Below are 20,936 nucleotides of genomic sequence, written 5' to 3' on the forward strand. Positions count from 1 at the left end.
TGTAAGGAAGACAGTAGCTACTGCCCCATGAAGGTAAGCTGAAAGTCTTAAATCCCTGTACCTAGGGATTTGGGACTTTATACAAATGGAAGGATCAGAAAAGGAGGCAGACCCAGTCAACGCCAGCTCTGTGTGGAGTCTGCTCTTATCTGTGAAAGAAAGAATAAGGTCCCCGCTGCCTCCGCCCCAGAGCAACTCCAGGACCAGGGCTTCCTCCACAGCTCCTGGTAACTGATGCTGAGCACTGGCTGCGGCCAAGTGTGTGACTCTGCCTAAGCAGCGTCCCTAACTTCCTGGGGCAGCAATGGCCACTATACACCACCACGCTCAGCAGGAGCTCAGCCAGCTCCTAGCCATTCTTCATTGAGGCTGCTTCAGCGACTGAGAGAAATGCAGAGGATTGCAAACAGGGGCCCTGAGCTGGGCTTGAGCTGCAGGGCCTCCCCCTCACCCCATAAAGGCGGGAATTCAAAACCCAGACATCTGTGCTTCTATCTCCCAAAAAGGGACGTCTTAATATACTCCATACACATTTACTGTGGACTATTAATTACATAGCGAAGAAAAATAGGTGGGCAAAGAGAGAAGACAGACAGACATGAGTGTGCCTGTACTGGGATTTCTAGACAGCGGGCAGAGCACCACATGGCTTGCGGATCACAGGGAACACAGACAACACATTACCTTGTGTGGTAAATGCCTCCCTTTCCCCTTCACCCCTTCCAGCAGCCTGAGAAGGCAGCAGGGGAAAAGATGATCCCCCCCCCCCCAAGTTCATACAGTGAGACCAAAGTCCATGCAGTCTTAACCTGCTGCCCTACACTCCTCATGCCAGCAGGGCCTGTCTAAGCGGCAAGATGTCAGAGGTTTGCCTTGCTTTTATACCCACTGACATGTTTAAATTAAAACAGTGCTCCTGCCTTCCAGGCCTGTTCCCTGTGTTCCTTATCGGCTGTCCAGCCACTGGGCCCCGCATCTGAACACACTGTGAGGGCTTGAATCCTGAAGACACTCTTTGTATGTTGTTGAAATCTAGCTCCCGACGCCTGCCACACAGTCCCTGGACACACAGGCATGGGAACCACTAGGAGTCACGCTTCTGGACAGAGAAAAAAAAATCAGTCCCCAGAGAGACCCACATGTGGGATATGCTGGTCATGAAGCAGGGGAAGGGGTGTTATGGTGGATGAAACCCTGCCAGGTGGAAGCTCTGATCCCCCAACTTCCTGCACAGACTCCCCAGAGGCTCCAGACTCCTGCCCACTAGTGAGAGTCAGGGTCTTGTATACACTCGGAGCTCACAGCTCCTTCTGCCATTCAGCTTTCCCTGGACCCAACTCAGTGTTCCAGGTGAGGTAGTCAAGGAGGCCAGGCCAACTTCTTGCCGCACTGGGGGGTAGGGGACATACATGACACATAGGAGGTGTCACATGTCCAGTCACTCACCCTTTCCCATCTGGATGAAGCCAAGCAGGATGATGAGAGCCAGGGCCAGCAGCTTGGCAGCAGCAAAGGCGTCCTGCACGCGGGTGGCGGCCTTCACGCTGTAGCAGTTCACAGCCGTGAGCAGCACTGTGGGAAAGAACAGGGAGAGGAAAGCGTGAGACCCCACAGGGCAGGCGCTCCAGTCCAGGGTTGGGGCACAGAGGAGGTCAGGTGCTTCTGGCTGGGATCCCACAGAGGCAAAGCCCTGCCTGCCCTGTGGGTTTTGATAAGCTAGTTGGTTCTCTGGGGCTAGGGTCAAAGGTTAGAAACGCCAACTCTTCAAAGAGCCTGATCCCAGGTGCCCTGGAAAACCTGCAACAAGTTTCCTTTCATCTTCCTTCTTTTTGGTTTTTCGAGACAGGGTTTCTCTGTCCCAGAACTAGCTCTTGTAGACCAGGCTGCCTCCAACTCACAGAGATCCACCTGCCTCTGCCTCCTGAGTACCATGATTAAAGGCGTGTGCCACCACTGCCCGGCTCTTCTTTTTGGTTTTCATAGACAGGGTCTTCTTACCTTGTAGCTTAGGCTAGGCTCAAACTCTGTCAAACCCCTCTTAGTGCTGGCTGGAAAGGCTACGCCACCTATCCCCATTCCCACCCCCATTTTTAGAATTACTATCACCTGGGCCTTTTTAGAAAGGGCCCCAACTCTGGATCCTCTGCTCCAGCTTCCTGAGGGCTGGGATTAGACGTGTGCCACCATGCCTGGCTAAGATTTCCATGTGACTGAGTGGTCTCAGCCTCCTGAGGGACTCCCCATCAGAACCGCCTTCATCTGTTACCTATGTGTACCTGATCCTGTGGAGAGCACTGGCTGCAGGCACAAGAGAAATCCAAACCTGCCACTTGGAGGATGGCCACTTAACCCTGGTACCTACATGGTTCTCTGACAGCACCGTAAGCTGTGAGGCAACCCTCTCCTCAAAGATGGCCTTCCATGGGGCTAGTGGAAGCAGGGAGATGAGACATCCTGTCTGTGTAAATCTGATAAGCCGAGAGCACTGGGGCCATAGGGGCAGAGGCTGCAGGTGAGGACCGAACGGAACAGACGTCCCCATGTGTTGCTGCAAGCAGGTGGGCTCAGGGCATGGCAAAATAGACACATTTGCCAGCTGCTGTTTGACTGGCATATATTGAACATGAAAAGCACAATTAATATTGTGTAGACATCTGAGCAACTGGACACACAGTGTGAAGGCAGAGCCTCGGGGATCCAGAAGGGCTGCAGATAGGCAGCTGAGATAGGAACTGCCTGGTCCCCTAATGAACCCCAAGACCTTGGCAAGAGTGCATAGGTGTGGAGCAAGGAACTGGGGATTCAACACTGTTTCATTATGGAAACATAAATGAAAACACCGAGAAACCAACCATACTGACTCCACCACCTTGGAAGCAGCTGGGTCCCCATACTAGAGACCCCAGCTTCCTCAGCTCTGTTGCCAAGAGAGCTAGGAAGCCTCTACACTCTACTCTGGGGGAGGGGGCAGTTCCTGGCTTGCCTTGGCCAAACATTAACCAGAACAGCATGCAGCCTAAGATGCCCACAGCAAGGTAGGGGTCTACCAGCATCCTGACTTCTCCAGGATGTAGGAAGAAGCTCATTGCTTCCCTACTGAGCAATTTCCAGAGAAGCCTAGGCCTCCCAGATGCAGGGAGGTACTTTCCCCTAGCCAGACTAATTACACATAATTTTGCAGTTTGGGAAATAGACCCAAAGACAGAAATCCACATTAATTATCTGAACTTGGCCAACCTCAGGTGGAAGGGAAACAGGAAGACTCCCTAGTGCTGGGGGATGGAAACTGTGGCAGTTGCTTTACCTTCAGGAAGTCAGATTCATTAGCATTGAGTCACCTCCCTCTTTATAGCTCTGGCTGATGCAACTCGGGCTGGGACTGTGCTCAGAGAAAGCTCCACTGGCTGGGGAGCTGCAGCTACTACAAAGACCTGCTTGAAAACTCTCCCGTCTCCCAGAGTGAAAGGATGAGAAGGGCATGCAGGATGAACACGAGTCCCCTTTGAAATGCCTCCCCACCAGCAGCCTTTGTTCCTTTACCCAGAGGACACCGTTCTTCCAGCCAGCTTTCCTGAGACAGTCTCACATGTCCTGAGAGGTGAGACACAAAGCCCAGGATGCCAAGTCTCTCCTGACCCCGTCTCAAGAGGCTGGCAGATTGCATCACTTCTCAGATCCTATTTGTCTGGGGTGAGCCAGCAGGAGGGGTGTGCCTAAGTCCTAAGCCTCACAGCGCCACAGCCTTGGCAGCTGAAGGAAAAATATGACAGAACCCTGGGCTCCAGATAATGTCTTTGCTGAGTCGCCCCATGTGAGGTGTCCCTCTGAGCCTCTGAGGAAGGGAAGGGAACAGTGTGTCAGCGCACCATCCTGGCTGTCAGAGGGCCCCTCCCCTACTGCGCCAACACCCTGCCATGCCTGAGGGCCAAGCCTAAAACAGCCTCACTCCTGGCCAAGTGGACGGAGGAGGGCCAGCACGTGCCAGGCCTTGGCAATTGGGGCTGAACTCTTCCTTCCTAGCTGCTGACTTCCCTGACCTTAGAATAAGACAGAACAAAAGGAACTCTATACTGTCTCTTATGAAAACCAAAGCAGGTGAGGAAACGGTAATGCTCACTGACTCGGTAACCAGCAAACAAGACTATTATTATTTCCCACAGCCCTGTTTTCCAAACAAAATAATCTGGACCAAATGAGTGAATTCATCTGAATCCAGAGGCTCCTGGCCTTCACAAGACACTGTCATGAGGTACTCAGAAGGCTGACCGGAAGGAACCTCAGTTCTCTACCCAGACAATCTGCCGCCTCTCCACTGTTTCCCCATCAGAGACACAGGCAGCATGACTGACTGCTTTGACCCACTGCTGTTGATACACAGCCTCTGGCAGGGGGATAAGCATGGCCAGAGCATAGAGGGTGGAAGTTGGTCCTCTTTGGAGTTCCCCACTCGGTACCCCTAGATAAGTGTGGTTGTGCTGGCTCTCGGCACCAGCTGGGCCAGTGAGATAAAGCCCAGAGCCTCATACTGGGTGCAGATAGCTAGATAGCTGGCAGGCCAGGCCCTCATCCCACAGGCCTAATAATGACTGTTCACACGGCATGTTAGTTTCATCCCTAGCCAGCTGCATGGTCATAGCACAGGGCTCCATGGCTCACACCTTACAGAGGTGCCGTGTGCCAGAGATCCTTTACTGTCTGGCTAGGTCACCAGAACACAGTGTCTCAGTCATGGAAGAAGCCTTAGGGTCACCCTGACACCCACAGCTGGGAGGGCATTAGGCACCAGGACACTGTGTGGATACAGTCTTCTGTTCTGAATGGGGTCTGTATGAAGGTACTAGGATCTTTCCTCTTGAGAATCATACTCAGGGCATAGACAGCCACCGAGGAGCTGCTGCCTCACATATACCAATAAGCAGGTGGTAGAAACTCACCAGGCAAATGAGGCTGGTCCTGCCCAGACTCCCCCAGCAGCACCAAATATCTCAAGGCTCCTGAGGGAGGGTAGAGGAAGTGGTTGGTGGCTTCACTGGTTCCAGGAAGCATGGCTGGGTTGTCCCTCAGGGCACTTCTCGCCCTGGACCAGTAGCTGGACTAAGGTTTGAGTGTGGGCTGCCTCAGATCCCACTCAGCAGCGTTCTCATCAAACAACAGTCGGCAGTAGAACTGGGACTCTGTCTGGAAGTGAGTCTGGCTCCTGCAAGTGGTTCCATCTGAATCCAGTCAGGACACACAGGGACCCAAGACTAGTGGGCAACCCCGCTGGTGAATACAGGACTCCCTGAGGACCAGCAGCATCTCCTGACTCCTTAAAGTCTAGGTGTCTCCAATGCCCCACTCAAGTCTCCCAGAGAGAGCCCACAAAAGCCTCAGTGAACCCCTCTGTGCACTGATTCAGCGTCTGCTTCGCAGTAAATGGGGGGATGTCTGGTGGCCAGTCACCCTAGCACTCATCTGGCCAGGCTCCCCAGGCGCTGGGAGAAACAAACTGACTATACCTTCTACCCAGCTAAGTCCAAGACAGCTGAGCTGCAATCAGCAAGATCCCACATGATGAGGTCACTAGCCCAGGGCACCCACTCACACACCAGTGGGTGACTTCTCTAGGCTTCCTTTCCTGGGTTCCAGAGAAAACACGTGGCTGCACTGGCCTTCTCCACTTCTGGCCACTGAGGTCAGGAAACCCGCATGGTGTGAGGCAACTCCAGCATAGGCTGTCACTCGGATAGGTGACAAGCATGTCTTGGCAGAGGACAGTTCTGCTATGGAGTCTCCAATGTTCTATGGATATGGTGACTAGCAGGCTGGTTGCACTTGTTCTAATTCCCGTGTTCCGCCCTCAGGCTCAAGTCTATGTGGCTTCTCCATTACCTTTCTCTTGCTGTGGGGGTGGGAAAGAGACCTCATATACACCAAGCACACACTTAGCACTAGCCAACCAAATACAGTTCCAGGGGGGCAGGAACCAGAGACTGTTCAAACAGGCCTGGCATATCTTTTCAATGGGCCAGAAAACGTCAGCTTAATAAACTGAAATTCACTAACACCTAAGTCCTGGGCTGAGGAAAACACCCACTCTGACCCCCCCCCCCCCCCCCCCCCCCCCCCCCCCCCCCCCCCCCCCCGCGCGACTTCCTAAGACTTCTCAAGACAGAGGTCTGAAGGGTTCCTGGCAGCTCCAAAAGGCTGTCTGGCCTCCATAGCATACCTAGCGCCTCTAAGCCTCTGCTGCCCATTCCACAAGCAAAGCCCCAACTACTACCATATGGCTTAAATCCCATTTGGGCTTTGTGGCCCTTTTAATCTGATCCCTGCAATGCTGAGTACCCACAGAAACGAAGCTGTGTATGAAGTGATAAGGGCTCCTCACCACCAGCTAAGTGCAGATTCACACATCTACGGATGGCACCCCCAATTCCTCCATGGGTGAAGCTATCAGGAAAAAGCGAGTCAGACCTGCTCCAGCACACAGCAGTTCGTGGGGAAGGAGGCACCCAGACCCCTAAGTACCACAGCCTGTCCTAGGACTAACCTTGATGTCCCTAATGCAGTACTAGAGCAGTCTAGCTGCAGGGGTCTGTGTGTGTGTCTGGATATTTGAAGTGTGGATGGCAGATGGCAGCAAACACTACGATAAACTTGCTGAATGTCAGGGTACATTCAAGTGTCACTAGGATGCATGCAACCTGTGTGTTAGAGTGGGGGGGGGATGTAGCTCTTAATAACAGATTTGTGGGAGCGCATGTGTGACTCAGTTTCCATCTGGAGTCATTTCTAACTTGAAGTCATTTGAGTTCAAGCTTGCCTACTCTGCTTCTCCCAGTAACTTTGAGTCAGGCTGTGTTAACCCATAGAAAGATCATTTTTGCCCAGCTGAAAGAGCACACTTTTTTCTACTAAGATTTGGGCTGGTGTGTGCCAGCCAGAGGCACTCCTCGTTAGAGATTAGAAGTTGCTTAGCTGAATAAGATAATGCACCTGCTTGAACTTCCTCCCAGGGACAGTGCAGGGAGGTGGTCAGCTGGCTGTACTGCTCTTTGTTCTGCTTTTTGCCTGTAGTATATATGATGCCTGAGAAATAAACTCGGGGCTGTTTGGTATTAGCTTTCGGTCCTCCAGGTCTATCCTATGTTTCTGTCTTCATTTCTCTTCATCAAACATTTCCTCAGCTCAGCGTTCCCTCCAAAGGAACCCCCAGCAGATTTTGACCGGAGTGGACTCTGACAGAGTGGTGCCAAGTATGGNGGGGGGGGGGGGGGGGGGGGGGGGGGGGGGGGGGGGGGGGGGGGGGGGGGGGGGGGGGGGGGAACGACAGGACACCAACGTGACGGTCGCCGTGGGGTGAAAGAGGGCACTCAGTAAAAGGGAGTTAGTTCTATGGCGAGCCTCACCGGGAGCCCTGCGATGTAAATACAAAGGTAAGTAGATGCACGGGTCTACATACAAAAGAGGATGGCTGAGCAGTGTGAGAAAAGTATAAGAAGTAATCGAGTATAAGTGTAAATAAGAAGTAACTTGAGTATAAGTATAAAAAGTAGCTACAGACCAAGGAACTGGTAAACAGTTCTTTGTACTAGTTTACTTAGCAATACTTTAAAAGCCAGAGATGCTAAGGTAAAGCATCAACAACTGTCTCAATTTCTAGAGTTTGAGCATTCCTTATAGAGATTTCAAAGGTTGGGGCACTGAGGAAGGACAACAGCAATTGCTTCAGTTTTTGAAATGTGTAAAGGATGTGTGCTCCAGGCTCCCTGTGGAAGGGAGCGTGAGTCTAGAGATTTAAAAAGGCGTGTGAATAAATGAGCGCTCTTTGTCTGAGTTTAGACTTTTACTATGTTGCTGTTCTGTTTTATGTGTTGTGTCTTTGAAAAGCTTAAGTGGTACCAGTACCTGTTTGTCACTATGTCTATCAATCTTCTTCATTATCCTAGACATGAGGCAGGCTGCTCTAGCCTCCTGTGCATTTTTATTGCATAAGTTCCAAAACTTTGGGTTCTGAAGAAAAACTTCTCAACGGAGAAGTACGGCAAGGGCCACCCCACTCCTTCAAGGCGGTGTGTGCACAGGCTGAGCTGGGCAGAGCAGCGACTCTGGAAAGACATGCTCATGCGTACGGGGCGGCAGACCACTGACTGCTTGCAGTTGAAAAACTGCATGAATGTGAAACAGAGAATCTGAAATTGTGGCTGGAGAAGTTATCAAATTATTTTTCAGGAATCCTGGCAATCAAGGATACTCTGTGCCCACCAGCGCTGCTCCTCTTTTCTTTTCTAAGCCAAGTTCTTCTTCACTGTGATAACACTCAAGGTCTCTTCTGCTGGCCAGCAGTTTCTCATCTTAACTCTTCTCTGTCCTGATACTGCTTGAAAAAAAATGTTGACTCATAACAACCAGTACACTTTGGGAAGCGTTGATTTTAAACTAAAAGTCAAAGATGCACAATGTTTGGGGGGAAAATGTGCTTTCGTTTCCACAGGAAAAAAAATATGGGTTTTAGTTATTTAGATCTGATGGGTTACAAATATTTGTCATCGGGATTAAGATAAAGAAAACTGCTAGTTTCAAAAGTTTCACACTGGTACAGGTTTTTATATATCAATGTATATTTAAGTTATTCTTATTGTGATACATACATACATAAATATATATATTATATTTTGGCTCTTGTTTGAAATGTTATCTATGCAATATTCTGGACCACTGAAAGAAATCAGAAGGAGGCATTGATGGAGATTTGCATGCTGTCTGAAGGATAAGGGCACAAACAAGAGAGTGAAATAAAGTAGGGAAATGAATTTGTCTATGAGCAATGCTGAGTTTAAAAGAAAACTATAAAAACGCTGGAGATTTTACCATGTTAATTCTGGTTGATTTTCTTCATTAGCGAGGCTGGTATTCGTCACTGCAGAGTAGTTATGCTAATAATGGGATCGTGTTCTCTAAAGAAGGAAGACTGAGGTCCTAAATACAAGTATTAATTAATCATCATATTGCAACCCTCTGAGTTATATGGTTTTATATGATTGACCTCCCATGAAATGACAAGCTAAAGCTCTTGTCTATTCGGACTTCCATAGAGAAGTTCAGACATATTTCTTAAAAACTGTCAACATTATGTCTATGATCCATGAATGGAAACTGCAGTCTAACTGCTCCTATGATGGTTAATAATAGGACAAAATGTTTATGAGTCTATATTAATTCTGAGGGTCTAAAATATATAAAGGCCTGAGGACATCAATACAGGTTAGAAGGCTCTGAAGGCATAAAAGCTTGGATTATATGGATCTGAGAGGATATTCTCAAAAATATAGATACAATTTGTAAGAAATAATGGCTTAAGATGTATATAGAAATTATTACAAGATTTCTTTCCCCTTCCACAGTTATTATACTAGGACTACAAAACTTCGGAATTTAACATTAATAGTGTTCTGACAAGCTAATAGAGCAACGACTGCTTACTGTTTGGGTCACAAGCTCAAGATTTTAAATTTCTTTTGGTTGTCTTCTGAACATAGGTTATATGCTGTTTAGCCCAAATCTATAGTATTTGCTAGGACTCAAGGATGGAGTTTGTTCCTGTTGTTTTATGGATACCTATTGCCTGCTTTGTCTACACTATGGATTTCAGTACAGATTGATAACGCTAATATATCGAAAACTTTTATACTTTTCTTTTTATAAAATGGAGATTCATACAAACTTCAGAAAATGGAGAGAATTATAAAACTTGGAGCCACTTCTCACAAGGTAAAAGGATTATGGTATTTTTCTCTCTCTCCTGGTCTTGGGACTCTTCCCCTTCCTTAATTATTGAGACTATGCATTTACAATTTTCAAATGAGTCCATGAATTTAACTTCTGTTCCCAGTCTGTATCTGTCTCACCAGGTTCCCACTTGGGAGACAAACACACCCAAGCATCAATCAACAACCTGCTCCAAATGACTACGAGTCCTGAACTTGCTAAAACCTGACGTGGACCAATCCAGCCAATGTGATTGCTGTCTTTTCAGGTTGTCTATGAACCAGATGCTTCTAAGTTCCCCATTACCTTTGACTAACATTCTGGCCTTCCAGGGCCCTGAGAACAATGTCCTAAGATTAGCAGAAAGTAATTACAGAAATGAATACATCATCCCTGTTCCCTCTCTGGAATATTAGATAAAAAGGGAATTTCTCTGACAATCATCACAGGGATTTTGGTCACTGACGCATTGTATAAATGGTAATTCCTGTCTGGGTGCCATTAAACTAATGATGCTAAAACCCCAACATCAGCTTCTGGAACAAACTCATCTCAGGGATTTGAGACGATGTACTATGCAGGGGAAAGGACTTTGAAAGGGCACACGGGAGTCTTAAGGCTCAATTAAAAAATAGAAAAGCCGGGCGGTGGTGGCACGCCTTTAATCCCAGCACTTGGGAGGCAGAGAGGCAGGGGGATCTCTGTGAGTTCAAGGCCAGCCTGGTCTACAAGAGCTAGTTCCAGGACAGGAACCAAAAAGCTACGGAGAAACCCTGTCTCGAAAAAAATAAAAAACAAACAAACAAACAAACAAACATAATAGAAAAGAGGGTGTTAGGGCTATACCCAGTTACCATGTATGCATTTTATTTTAAAATTTAAACTTTTAAAATGTGGTTGTCTGCGAGCAATCTGTCATGAATAGACTTCGGCAGGAAAGCACCACCACATCATTTGCTCAAGACTAATCAATACTTCACCCCCTCAACGGTAACCTCCATGCACAAAGTAACTGAGAGAGTCTAACAGAACTTTAGAGTGGAGATGACGGACTGGCATTAACCCATTAAAGTGCAACATCACAGGGACATCACGGTACATTCCAGACTGATCTGGAAATCAAGCGGACTATAGTGATTCTTATCGTTTGTCTGCAGCAGAATCTTGAGACCAAGGAATGTGAACTGGAATCTGGTATTCCAGTATAAAATTTCCACAGACTTACATTTGGAAACTTGCTGCTGCCACGGGAAAAGTGGCAGGACAATCCAGTTCTTCAAAACCTGTTTGCCCCTGAAAGGAACTGTTTGGCTTGTGTTAAAGTGCCTTATTGTTTGGCTTGTGTTAAAGTGCATTGTGTTAAACGTTCCTTTGGTGGGAGAGGTAAAAATCTCCATGAATGTTGCTTAATGTATCATGTCTTGAATGCATTTTGACTAATTGTCAAGTAATGATCATACCCATGTATTAAGTGTTAAAACAACCTCTTTTTTTGGGGGAGGGGGGGTCGAGACAGGGTTTCTCTGTATCTTTAGAACCTGTACTGGAACTAACTCTTGTAGACCAGGCTGGCCTCAAACTCACAGAGATCCACCTGCCTCTGCCTCCCAAGTACTGGGATTAAAGGTGCACCCCCACCACCACTCAGCCAACCTTCCTTTGTAATGCTGTCTGCATGTAAATGATCCATGGTTTGATGACAAAGAGTTACAAGTAATTGAAGAAATCAAGAAAGCTTTAAGCAGACAGAAACGTGCTGCTGGATTAGTTGTAACACGAATGTCTGCTCCTGTTGCTATGCTCACTGCTACTGCAGCGGCTTCAGTGGCTTTGTCTCAGTCTATTCAAATGCAGGGCTTGCTAATCAATTACCTAAGAATGTTTCTATGGCATTGGAGACACAAGATACAGATGTAAAAATGGAACAAAAGTGAGTGCCTTGTTTGATGTGGTACAATCTCTGGGAGATGAGCTCCACAGCCTAAAGACCAGAGCACAGCTGAGATGTCAAGCTAACTATGAACGGATCCGTGTCTGTGTATAATGCAAGCGTTCTCGTTTGGGAGAGAGTTAAAACACATCCTGAGGGAATCTGGCATGATTCTAACGGATCTTTAGATTTGGCTAAATTACACCAAGACATTTTGAAATTGAAAAAGGCTAAATTAGATTTGGATGCAGCAAAAGCAGCTGAAGGTATTTTGGAGAAATTTAAGAAGGCTGTTGCATCATGGTCAGCACTAACTTCACTTCTTAGTAGAACTGCAGTTGCTGGAGCTTGTGTTCTTTTGGACATAATTTGTTTACCTGTAGTTTTCAAGCTGAGTATGAACTCACTGTAGATAGTGGGCTAAGAACCTCATGGAGTAAAAGCACACTTCCCTAAAAAACTTATTGCCAGAGACTGTCAATCAGAGACAGGTGAGTTTTCTTTGCCTCTTTTCGACCTAAGACAGAAGGTGGACCTCTAGGATCCATTTTCCCGTGACGGTAAGACTAGAGTACGTAAGGAACCTCCAAGGCAGACACAGTCTTCTGAGGGACTGAGAGGGGGAATGTGTGGGAGAGCTCACGTGTGACTCGGTTTCCATCTGGAGTCATTTCTGACTTGAAGTCATTTGAGTTCAAGCTTGCGACTCTGCTTCTTCCAGTAACCTTGAGGGCTCTGAGTAACATCTGTGTAGCCCATAGAAAGATCATTTTTGCCCAGTTGAAAGAGCACATTTTTCTACTAAGATTTGGGCTGGTGTGTGCCAGCCAGAGGCACTCCTCATTAGAGATTAGAAGCTACTCAGCTGAATAAGATAATGCACCTGCTTGAACTTCCTCCCAAGGACAGTGCAGGGGGGTGGTCAGCTGGCTGTACTGCTCTTTGTTCTGCCTTTTGCTTGTAGTATATATGATGCCTGAGAAATAAACTCAGGGCTGTCTGGTATTATTTGGTCCTCTGGGTCTATCCTATGTTTCTGTCTTCTCTCTTCATCTAACATTTCCTCAGCTCAGTCCTCCCTCCCAGGGAACCCCCAGCTGACTTCTGCCGAGGTGGACGCTGACACAGACTCCAAGGCCCCTCTCCATCTCAGTCAGATCCAAAAGGTGCAGTGAGAACAGCCAGGGCAGAATCTCTGGGCTTAGGGGAGTTGCCAGCTGACTGGGCCTAACAATCCAGGACACCGCAGTCAGCACTTTAGGAAACTGTTCCGCTCAGCAGGTGTGCCCCTGCAGGCTCTACCTAACCCATTGCCTTGAGAACTGTCAATCCCACCCTGGGCCACACACAAGTCTAGGGGACTCACAGCTCAAGACACAGTCAGGTACTGGCTTAGGCCATTTCTGTGGCCCTGAATCCTCCCACGCAAGCCAGGCTAATGAGACCCCAGAGAACTCCTAGACCCTTCTGCTCCTGCAGCTGAAGGCAGGCCTCTCACTGACCACGAGCAGCTGCCACACCAGGAGGTCTTAGCAGTGACAGATGCTGGCCAGGCCCAAGGTCAGATGACTCAGTGTGGATCAGGTTGCACACACCAGGCTCCTGAGAACTGGAATGGGAAATCCGGCTAATTCTTTGCATGGCAGCAAATCCTGGAAGAGGGGAAGTGTGGGCACGGCACAGAAAAGCACCCAGTCAGTGGTATGTATCAGGTGTGACAGCTGGTGCTCAGGAATGAGACATCTCAGGCTCTCCGTCTCCCTACGGCACACAGATGTGCTGTGTCTGGCTACCTCGAAAGCAACAGCTCCGAACACTGCTAGGAGAAAAGGGCTGCTGGGTGTGAGTCCTCCGCTTGGGTCAGGGCACTGGAAGGAGCAAAAGTGTCTAGGGGAATCTATCAGAGGCTGGCACGCACTACTAGAATGGATAAGACCCGGGACATGGAACACTGTTCTCGAGGCAGCTTCCCTCGGCCAGCAATCGACAAGGCTCTGGGACCAGTCTTGCTGAGTGGGGGCACTGTGTCACCCCTATAGTGTCCCAGAGGTGAATAAGGAGGAGGCATCAACCTCCAGGACTTCCCGGGGTGGACCAATGGCTGTGTAAAGCCCAACCCAGTGGAGATTGTGGCAGGGGGAAGGAGGGGTGGCTGGCCAGCTTCCTACAGACACCCAGAGGGAAGAAGCCCTTCCTCTACTGAAAACTCTGAGCAGCCCGCACCCTTACGCTAGCAGAATAGATTCCCGGATGTCGTGACCAAGGTCACCCCAGAACCCTGACACAACAGGTAACAGACCCTGCCCAGAGGTGTGGCTGGGTGCTCCTAGTCGAACTCCTGACTCAGTTTAGCTAGCTGTGAGCTGTGGGAATGATTAGCAGAGGAAATACACAGAGGCCAGGAATGTGCCACCCAGAAGCAATACTTTCAGGGTGCTCGCCCTCACCTGTGCCTCAGAGCCTGGGCAGAGAGCCTGGGCATAATCCGCCCACCCCCCAAGGGCTAGAATGCTTTAATGCCTAAATGCCTGCCTTGTTTCTCGCCTGTCCTGGTCACAGGTTCTGTGAACTATTCATGTCTGGGCTCCAGATCCCGTGACTGGGTGTCATCTGCTCAGTGTGTATGCATTTTCATGTCTGGCTGGGAAAGCCGACTTCGCTGCTAATTCCTGAGCTGTCGTCAGCAGTATTGGGCTTATGGCTCCAGACACTGGGGCCCCTGGCACCTTAGGAACAACAGAGCCTTGGCCTCAGCCCAGCCATGGCAGTGGCAGTGCCCAGAAACTCCAACCCAGGACTGAGGAGTGGGGTCTACAGCAGAGGCAGTCTTGCTGGGGACAGAAACCAGCAGGTGACTTGAAAAGAAAGGGCAAAAAGCCAGGCCATCCCCATCCTCTCTAGCTGTTACTCAACTGACCCACTGACCTGGTCAGCAGAGCCTGGCCAGCCCAATGGCCATTGGAAACCCAGGCAGGGTTGAGCGGGAGTCTACACTTCTTCACCCAGACCCCACCACGGGCAGTTTATGCCCTGCAGCCCAAGCTTCAGAGGAAAGGAGAATGCTGACATCCTCCAGAGATTCTTTCTCCCTTCTCTCAAAGCAGAAGTGGGGCTGCTCCATGGGAAGAGGGCGCAGATACATGGGACAGAGCACAGAAGATGACACTTGGATCCCGTGTGACGGGTGGTGCACGCTAAATAAAACTCTCCACCAACACCCAGGCAGGATGGACCCTAATTCTACAGAGTTACAAGTGGAGGTTCAGAGGGTCCTTGTGGAGTTCTCCAATCAGAAACTCAATGCTTCTAATCTGATACCAGGTGGGAAACAGCTCAGGTTACAGGTCCCCAAGGCAAATGCCAGCTAAGAAAGTCCTGCCCGACTATTTAGTGGAGAGTTAGGAGTAGTGAGTTTCCTGGCACTGGGGAGTCCAGGCCAGCCAGTCACCTGAAATCAAACTTTAGCAGGTAAGGTTCCATCCTCCACCCAGCCAGGAAAAGGATAGGATGTTGCAGACTAGTCTGTGGGCCACAACCTTCACACTCACGAGTCTGGGAAAAGAGACTAGTGGCAGAGAAACTGTGAGCCTGCTCAGACTCCTCCTTCTAGGGGCTTCTCTCCAGAGAGAACTGGCCACACCCAAAGCCTGCATAGCTCTGGAGTCTAGGCTGCTACACTCTGCACACCTCAGCACAGACAGCCGAGGCCCTTTGAGATTAGATAAATCCCAGCTCAGACAGAATCTCAGCTCCAGTTTGTAGAATTCTACAACAGGACAAATCCAGGCACTAAGCTAGAGTCATGTGGGTAGAAGGACTCTAAATCGAAAAAAATACCCCAGAAGAGCTGCCTGGAGGCAAGACTATAATGCATGCATTTTCTTGGTGAATGACTCATATGGGAAGGTGCAGCTCACGTGGGGAGGGGGAGGGGTGCCAATGTGCAGGTGGTCCTGGATGCCATTAAAAAAAAATGCTGGGAGCTGGGCAGTGGTGGCACAAGCCTTTAATCCCAGCACTCGGGGGGCAGAGGCCGGCAGATCTCTGGAAGTTCAAGGCGAGCCTAGTCTATAAGAGCGAGTTCCAGGACAGGTTCCCCAGAAACACCAAAAAAAAAAAAAAAAAAAAAAGCAGGCCGGGCAAGCCATAAAGAACCAACATTCCTCCATGGCTTCTGCATCAATTTATTGCCTCTATGTTCCTGCCCCGGCTTCTCTGAATGACAGACTACAAGTTGTTAAGATGAAATAAAACCTTTTCCTCTTTTCTTCCAAGTTGCTTTTGGTCATGGTGTTGTGTTTGTCGTAGTACAAACTTACCCAAGACACTGGGCTCCAAGTCAACTTGACACTACACAAGCTACTGAGCTTCGCTTAGGCAAGAACAAGCCACACAGCCCATGCCTCTCTCATACAGGCACAGGGCCATCCAGAAAATGTGGAGAGCAAGTCTTCTCATCTTTATGAAACACTCGCCCCCGCAGTGGTGGCGCACGCCTTTAATCCCATCACTCGGGAGGCAGAGGCAGGTGGATCTTTGTGAGTTTGAGGCAAGCCTGGTCTACAAGAGCTAGTTCCAGGACAGGCTCCAAAGCTACAGAGAAACCCTGTCTAAAAATGCCACAAAACAAGCAAACAAACAAAAAACTCCCGAAAGACAGACAGACAGACAGACTCCTTACCAGTTTCCCACATCAGGTCCAAGGATACAGGGCGGGATCCAGGCTCACTGTAAGGGAGATGGCATCTACCTCTACCATGGTTTACTCTAGGCTAATGTCAAGTCATTTCCCAATACAGTCTTAACTGGATAAAGGAAACACGTGGAGGAGACAAGCACGCGAGCAACAGAAACCAGACCTCTGCTCTAAAATCTGACTCCTGGTGCTGCCTCAGGGCCTTTCCCAAGGCATGGAAACCAGGGAACGCTATGCTACGTTCCCCAGAAGCGCCCTCCAGAAAGAACAGGGCACTCACTGGCATGTACTCAAGAGTACAAGCCTCCCCAGCCAACACCCAGGCCCTGAAAGACTTTCCAGCCCTTCTGGCCTCCACTAGGGGTCCTCTTGCCTTCCCAAGCCTAGCTCCCTTTCTAGACTTCTGCCTGTTTTAAGCAGGCATAGATGAGGCCCTCCTGTGGGAGCCTAGAACCCTCATTCCAACTGGAAGGCAGCGGCAGACACACAGCTGTAGTTCGCAGAAACAGAACTGTCTGCAGCACCTGTCAAGTGAAGACCAAGTAAGCAGACAGAGGATGACTGACAGGTCTCACCTTGGCACTCCAGAACTCAGGCCATGGGATGTCCATTCTAGAACCTCCCAGAGGGTTCTACCCATAGCAGCCACAAAGGATTGTAAGAAAGCTACATAAGATGGTTTTTAAAAACCCTGTGTCGTGGGGTTGGAGAAATGAAGCAATGGTTAAAAGCAATGGGTGCTCTTCCAGAGGACTGGGGTTCAATCCCCAGCACCCAGATAGTAGATTACAGCTGTCTGTAACTCTCTCTTCTGGTTTCCACAGGCAATGGACACAGGTGTACACAGACACACATGCAGACAAGACACTCATATACATAATTTTTTAATTTAAACAAAACAAAACAAAAAACCCCACCAAACCCTTGGATCACAAAAGAAGTCCTTGAGAAAGTGACTTGCTGCAGGCTCCATGGAAGGCACTAGCTCCTCACTATCCCCCCCCCGTGTCATGCCCCCACCCCCCCACCCAGTTCATCCTTAAGGCTTCGAAACTCCCAAATGCTGCGTAAGTTTGTTGGAACCCTAAATGAAGCTTTCCTGAAGAGTTTAAACATGTTGGGTCCCCGCAGGCTTTAAAAGGTGTCTATTATGATCCAATTGGGACCTTACCATTAGCCACAGGGTTGGAGTGACAGTAAGGTGGAGCTCATGTTTACATAAGTTCAATATTTAAACAATTATCCATCCACGTTATTTTATTTGGTTTCTTGAAGACAGGGTTTCTCTGTGTAGCCCCTGGCTGTCCTGGAGCTCTGTAGACCAGGCTCGCGTGGCCTGGAACTCAGATCTGCCTGCCTCTGTGCTGGGATTAAAGGCGTGCACCATCACTGCCGGCTTTTTATTATTATTATTAGAAAGAAGGCATTTAGGCCAGCAAGATGGTTCGGAGAATAAAAGGGCTTGCTGCCAAATATGAAGATCTGAGTTCCATCCCAGGGACTCACGTGGTGGAAAGAAAAGAACTGATTCCCGTAAAGTACCATCTGACCGCCACCAGTGTGCAAAATGAAACACTGAAAAACATCTTTAAAAGAGAGGACCTTTGCAAACCCTTCACCCTCCCTGCCTCCCGTGGGCAAGCATAGTTTCCTACAGTTCACTAGGATCTGCAGAAGCAGAAACCAGCTTTCTATGTCCACTCTGACCAGAGTGTGAGTTCTTTAAAGATGCCCGTGCCTACTTGGCATGGTGGTGCACACACTTACTCCCTGCACGTGGGAAGCAGAAAGAGGCAAGTTGTGGGCCAGCCAGGGCTACATAGTGAGACCCTGTCTCAAAAACAAGCAACACTAAAGAATCCAGTGCCATTCCCTATCTTGCCTAAAGGCCAAGTAATTGCAATTAATGGTGAAAGCTGGATAGTTCAAATTCTGACCCAACAAGGGCAGTGATGCACACTGTTCCAAGGCGAGGCTGTTCCTGGCCAGCCCAGCGCTTTTGCTGACTAAACCGTGACTATGACCATTTCTTTTTTTACACATGAAGCAAGCAAACAGCATGGAGACCATGGAGACCTTATGGTGATCACCCTGTCAGTCTCTGGCCAGCACCACAGAGCTGAAGTCTCAGAACTGAAGAGCACTCCTGAAGGCTATGTAACTTACAACAAGGGACATGTCTCACACCAAAGTGCCAACAAGCATTGCCATTCAGCACCCCCTCCAGTGCCGACAGTGACCTCCAAGGCTCAAAACCCCAAACTTTAAGTGTGGCCCTGCTGCCCTGGCACCCTCTCCTTGTGTCCATTATCCAGGCAAACAGATAAATCTGTCTTTGCTGAATGAACTCATCTGTAAATTCTGAAAGCAGCATGATTTCCAGGTTGTCCCCCCTATCAGCTGGCATTTGCTTCAAATGATCACATCGCCCCCCCATGCAAAATCTCCCAACTGTCTTTAGAAAGCAGAAAACAATCCCTCCTGACCTATGAGTTCTGTAAGGCCTACACTCAGCAGCTGTTACCTGGCACATCTTGGGAGCCCCAAGCCCACCCACAGACTGTCTACAGCTAAGCACCAGTCCTTTACTGATTGGCAGTCTTTATAGGATTTTGCTGCTCAGTTCTAATGAGCAAGCAGCTTTCACTACCACACACGTTTATTGCTACCGTTTCTCATGCGTCAGCCCAAGCACTAATTCCCGACAGGCCAGTCTGAAGAACGTAAGGGTTTGTTTTTTTTTTTTTTTTATAACTGCAATTTCCCTCTTAGTAACCAGTCAGCGATTGAAGCTGAAACAGGAAACTGACACACACACTCCACGTGGTGCTTTGAAAGAGGTAGGGAGTATTTCTCTTGCATATTCGTGTCATTCACAATCAGGTCGGGAACCGCCGCGGCACCCACTGAGGTCTCGCGAGGGCTGACCCGAAAATGTAGACACTGTGAATGAGTTAATGAAACGCACGTGGCTACGGGAACCTGTGACTTTAGCCTGAAACTGCTGAGAGAGACGGAAGATGCTGGGGTGGGCACGCGGGATGAACTGTATGGGCAGGGACCTCGGCACTCGCCCGCCCCTTCCAGCCCAGACCCGGACCCCTACTTACGCACGCAGAGGCAGGCCACGAGCTTGGCTGCCTCCTCAGGCACTGGACAGGTGGGGAAGATCGGCTTGAGCAGGTACGTGGCGAAGACCAGCGCCACGATGTACTGCGAGGAGGGTCGAATGATGAGCAGCTCAATCCAGAGCTTGAGGAAGGCGGGCAGCGAGCCGTAGACCTCCAACATGTAGGCGTAGTCGCCGCCGGACTTGGAGATAGTGGTGCCCAGCTCGGCGTAGCAGAGCGCGCCCACGATGGAGAAGACACCGCACACAGCCCACACCACCAGCGCCAACCCGGGCGAGCCCGCCTCCTTGAGCACGCCCGTGGGCGTTACGAAGATGCCCGAGCCGATGATGGTGCCCACGATGATGGCCACACCGTTGAGCAGTGTGATGTTGCGCTGCAGAGTCACGCCTTCGCCCCCAGAGTCCTCTCCGTCCGCGCGCCGCCCCTCCAGCATCTTCTCCCGCGCCTGCTTCTCTTCCTCCGCCGCCGCCGCCGGGGCCGCCACCGCGCGCCGCTTCGCGCCCGCGCCGGCCATGCTCTCGGCGTTCCCGGCTCGGCCTGGATGCCCGGCGTGCGCGCGGCCGAGCCGCTCTCGGCGTACGGAGAATCGTGCCTACGCCCTTAACCAGCTTCTCTGCCTTGCCTTTTATCCTCGCCGTTACTCACTCGCCGGGCCCCGCCCATCACCGCCGCCGTTGGTCGGTCCGCGAAAGCTCCACCCACCTCCTTCCTCGTGACCCCGCCTCCTCCGCGGCCCCGCCCTCAGGCTTGTTAGAGCGCGTGGCGCGGAAGCTTCTGACTGGAGACGCGCGTGGGGAGTACAGGTCCTCACAAGTATCTCTGTGCGGGGTACTGGGGGCCCGGACTGTAAGGACGTGGTTCTCCTGCCTCTTTCTGCCCCAGGTGAAGCCAGTGGGTGCAGAGGACTCGTCAGGGGTCAAAGTACCGGAAGGGTGGTACAGGACGCACGCCCACCACCTGCAGGGAATCCAGGCGTTGCCTGGCTGGGATCAAGGGGGAACTTGTCTCCCCCTCCCTCGAGTCTGCGCAGCCAGTGCCTCTGGGAGGTGGGGGGTGGGTACAGATATGGTCCAGCCTGGGGAAACGAGGCAGGGTGGAGTGACCCTTCAGCTCTGGAAGCAGGGAAGAACAGGCCAGGATGGGAACAGCCCATTCCCGGGCTTAGATATCCTTCTGATCCCAAGGAGAGTCTTGTCAGAAGCGTGCCTAGTGGTACACCCAACCTGGAGAAGCAAGCTTTGGAAGACAGTACCCCCTAGTAAGAGAAACCCCCAAATCTTTGTAGGGATTTTAAAGGCAGGCTGTAGGGTGAGAGGGCTTTTAGCTTGTCATTCTTAGGAAATCTTAGCTAAGAGGGCTTTGGGGGCAAAGTGGTCAGAGAAGAATGTCACCACCGCCGGCCCAGTTGCAGGGCATGGTGATTTGA

The 20,936-nt window shown here is 50.0% G+C and overlaps 1 protein-coding gene and 1 long non-coding RNA gene across 2 annotated transcripts in view; one reads left to right on the forward strand and one right to left on the reverse strand.

The window, feature by feature from the left end:
- The window catches only part of Slc7a5 (solute carrier family 7 member 5), a 35,740-nt gene extending 15,625 nt beyond the window's left edge, over positions 1-20,115 (reverse strand). The window contains exons 1-2 of the mRNA XM_050165274.1: positions 19,487-20,115; positions 1,447-1,572 (exon numbers count right to left, since the gene is read on the reverse strand). Coding sequence (XP_050021231.1) covers positions 1,447-1,572; positions 19,487-20,024 — 664 coding nt within the window. The 5' untranslated portion in view covers positions 20,025-20,115. The remainder of the gene's footprint in view (positions 1-1,446; positions 1,573-19,486) is intronic.
- LOC126515546 (uncharacterized) lies at positions 6,171-11,176 on the forward strand. The gene is made up of 2 exons (XR_007595869.1): positions 6,171-7,418; positions 7,932-11,176. It is a non-coding gene; the product is annotated as an uncharacterized lncRNA (long non-coding RNA).
- Positions 20,116-20,936: the final 821 nt, after the last annotated feature.

Source organism: Alexandromys fortis, unplaced genomic scaffold (genome assembly GCF_014885135.2).
Source record: "Alexandromys fortis isolate MF-2015 unplaced genomic scaffold, M_Fortis_MF-2015_v1.1 scaffold_165, whole genome shotgun sequence".
Classification (NCBI taxonomy): domain Eukaryota; kingdom Metazoa; phylum Chordata; class Mammalia; order Rodentia; family Cricetidae; genus Alexandromys; species Alexandromys fortis.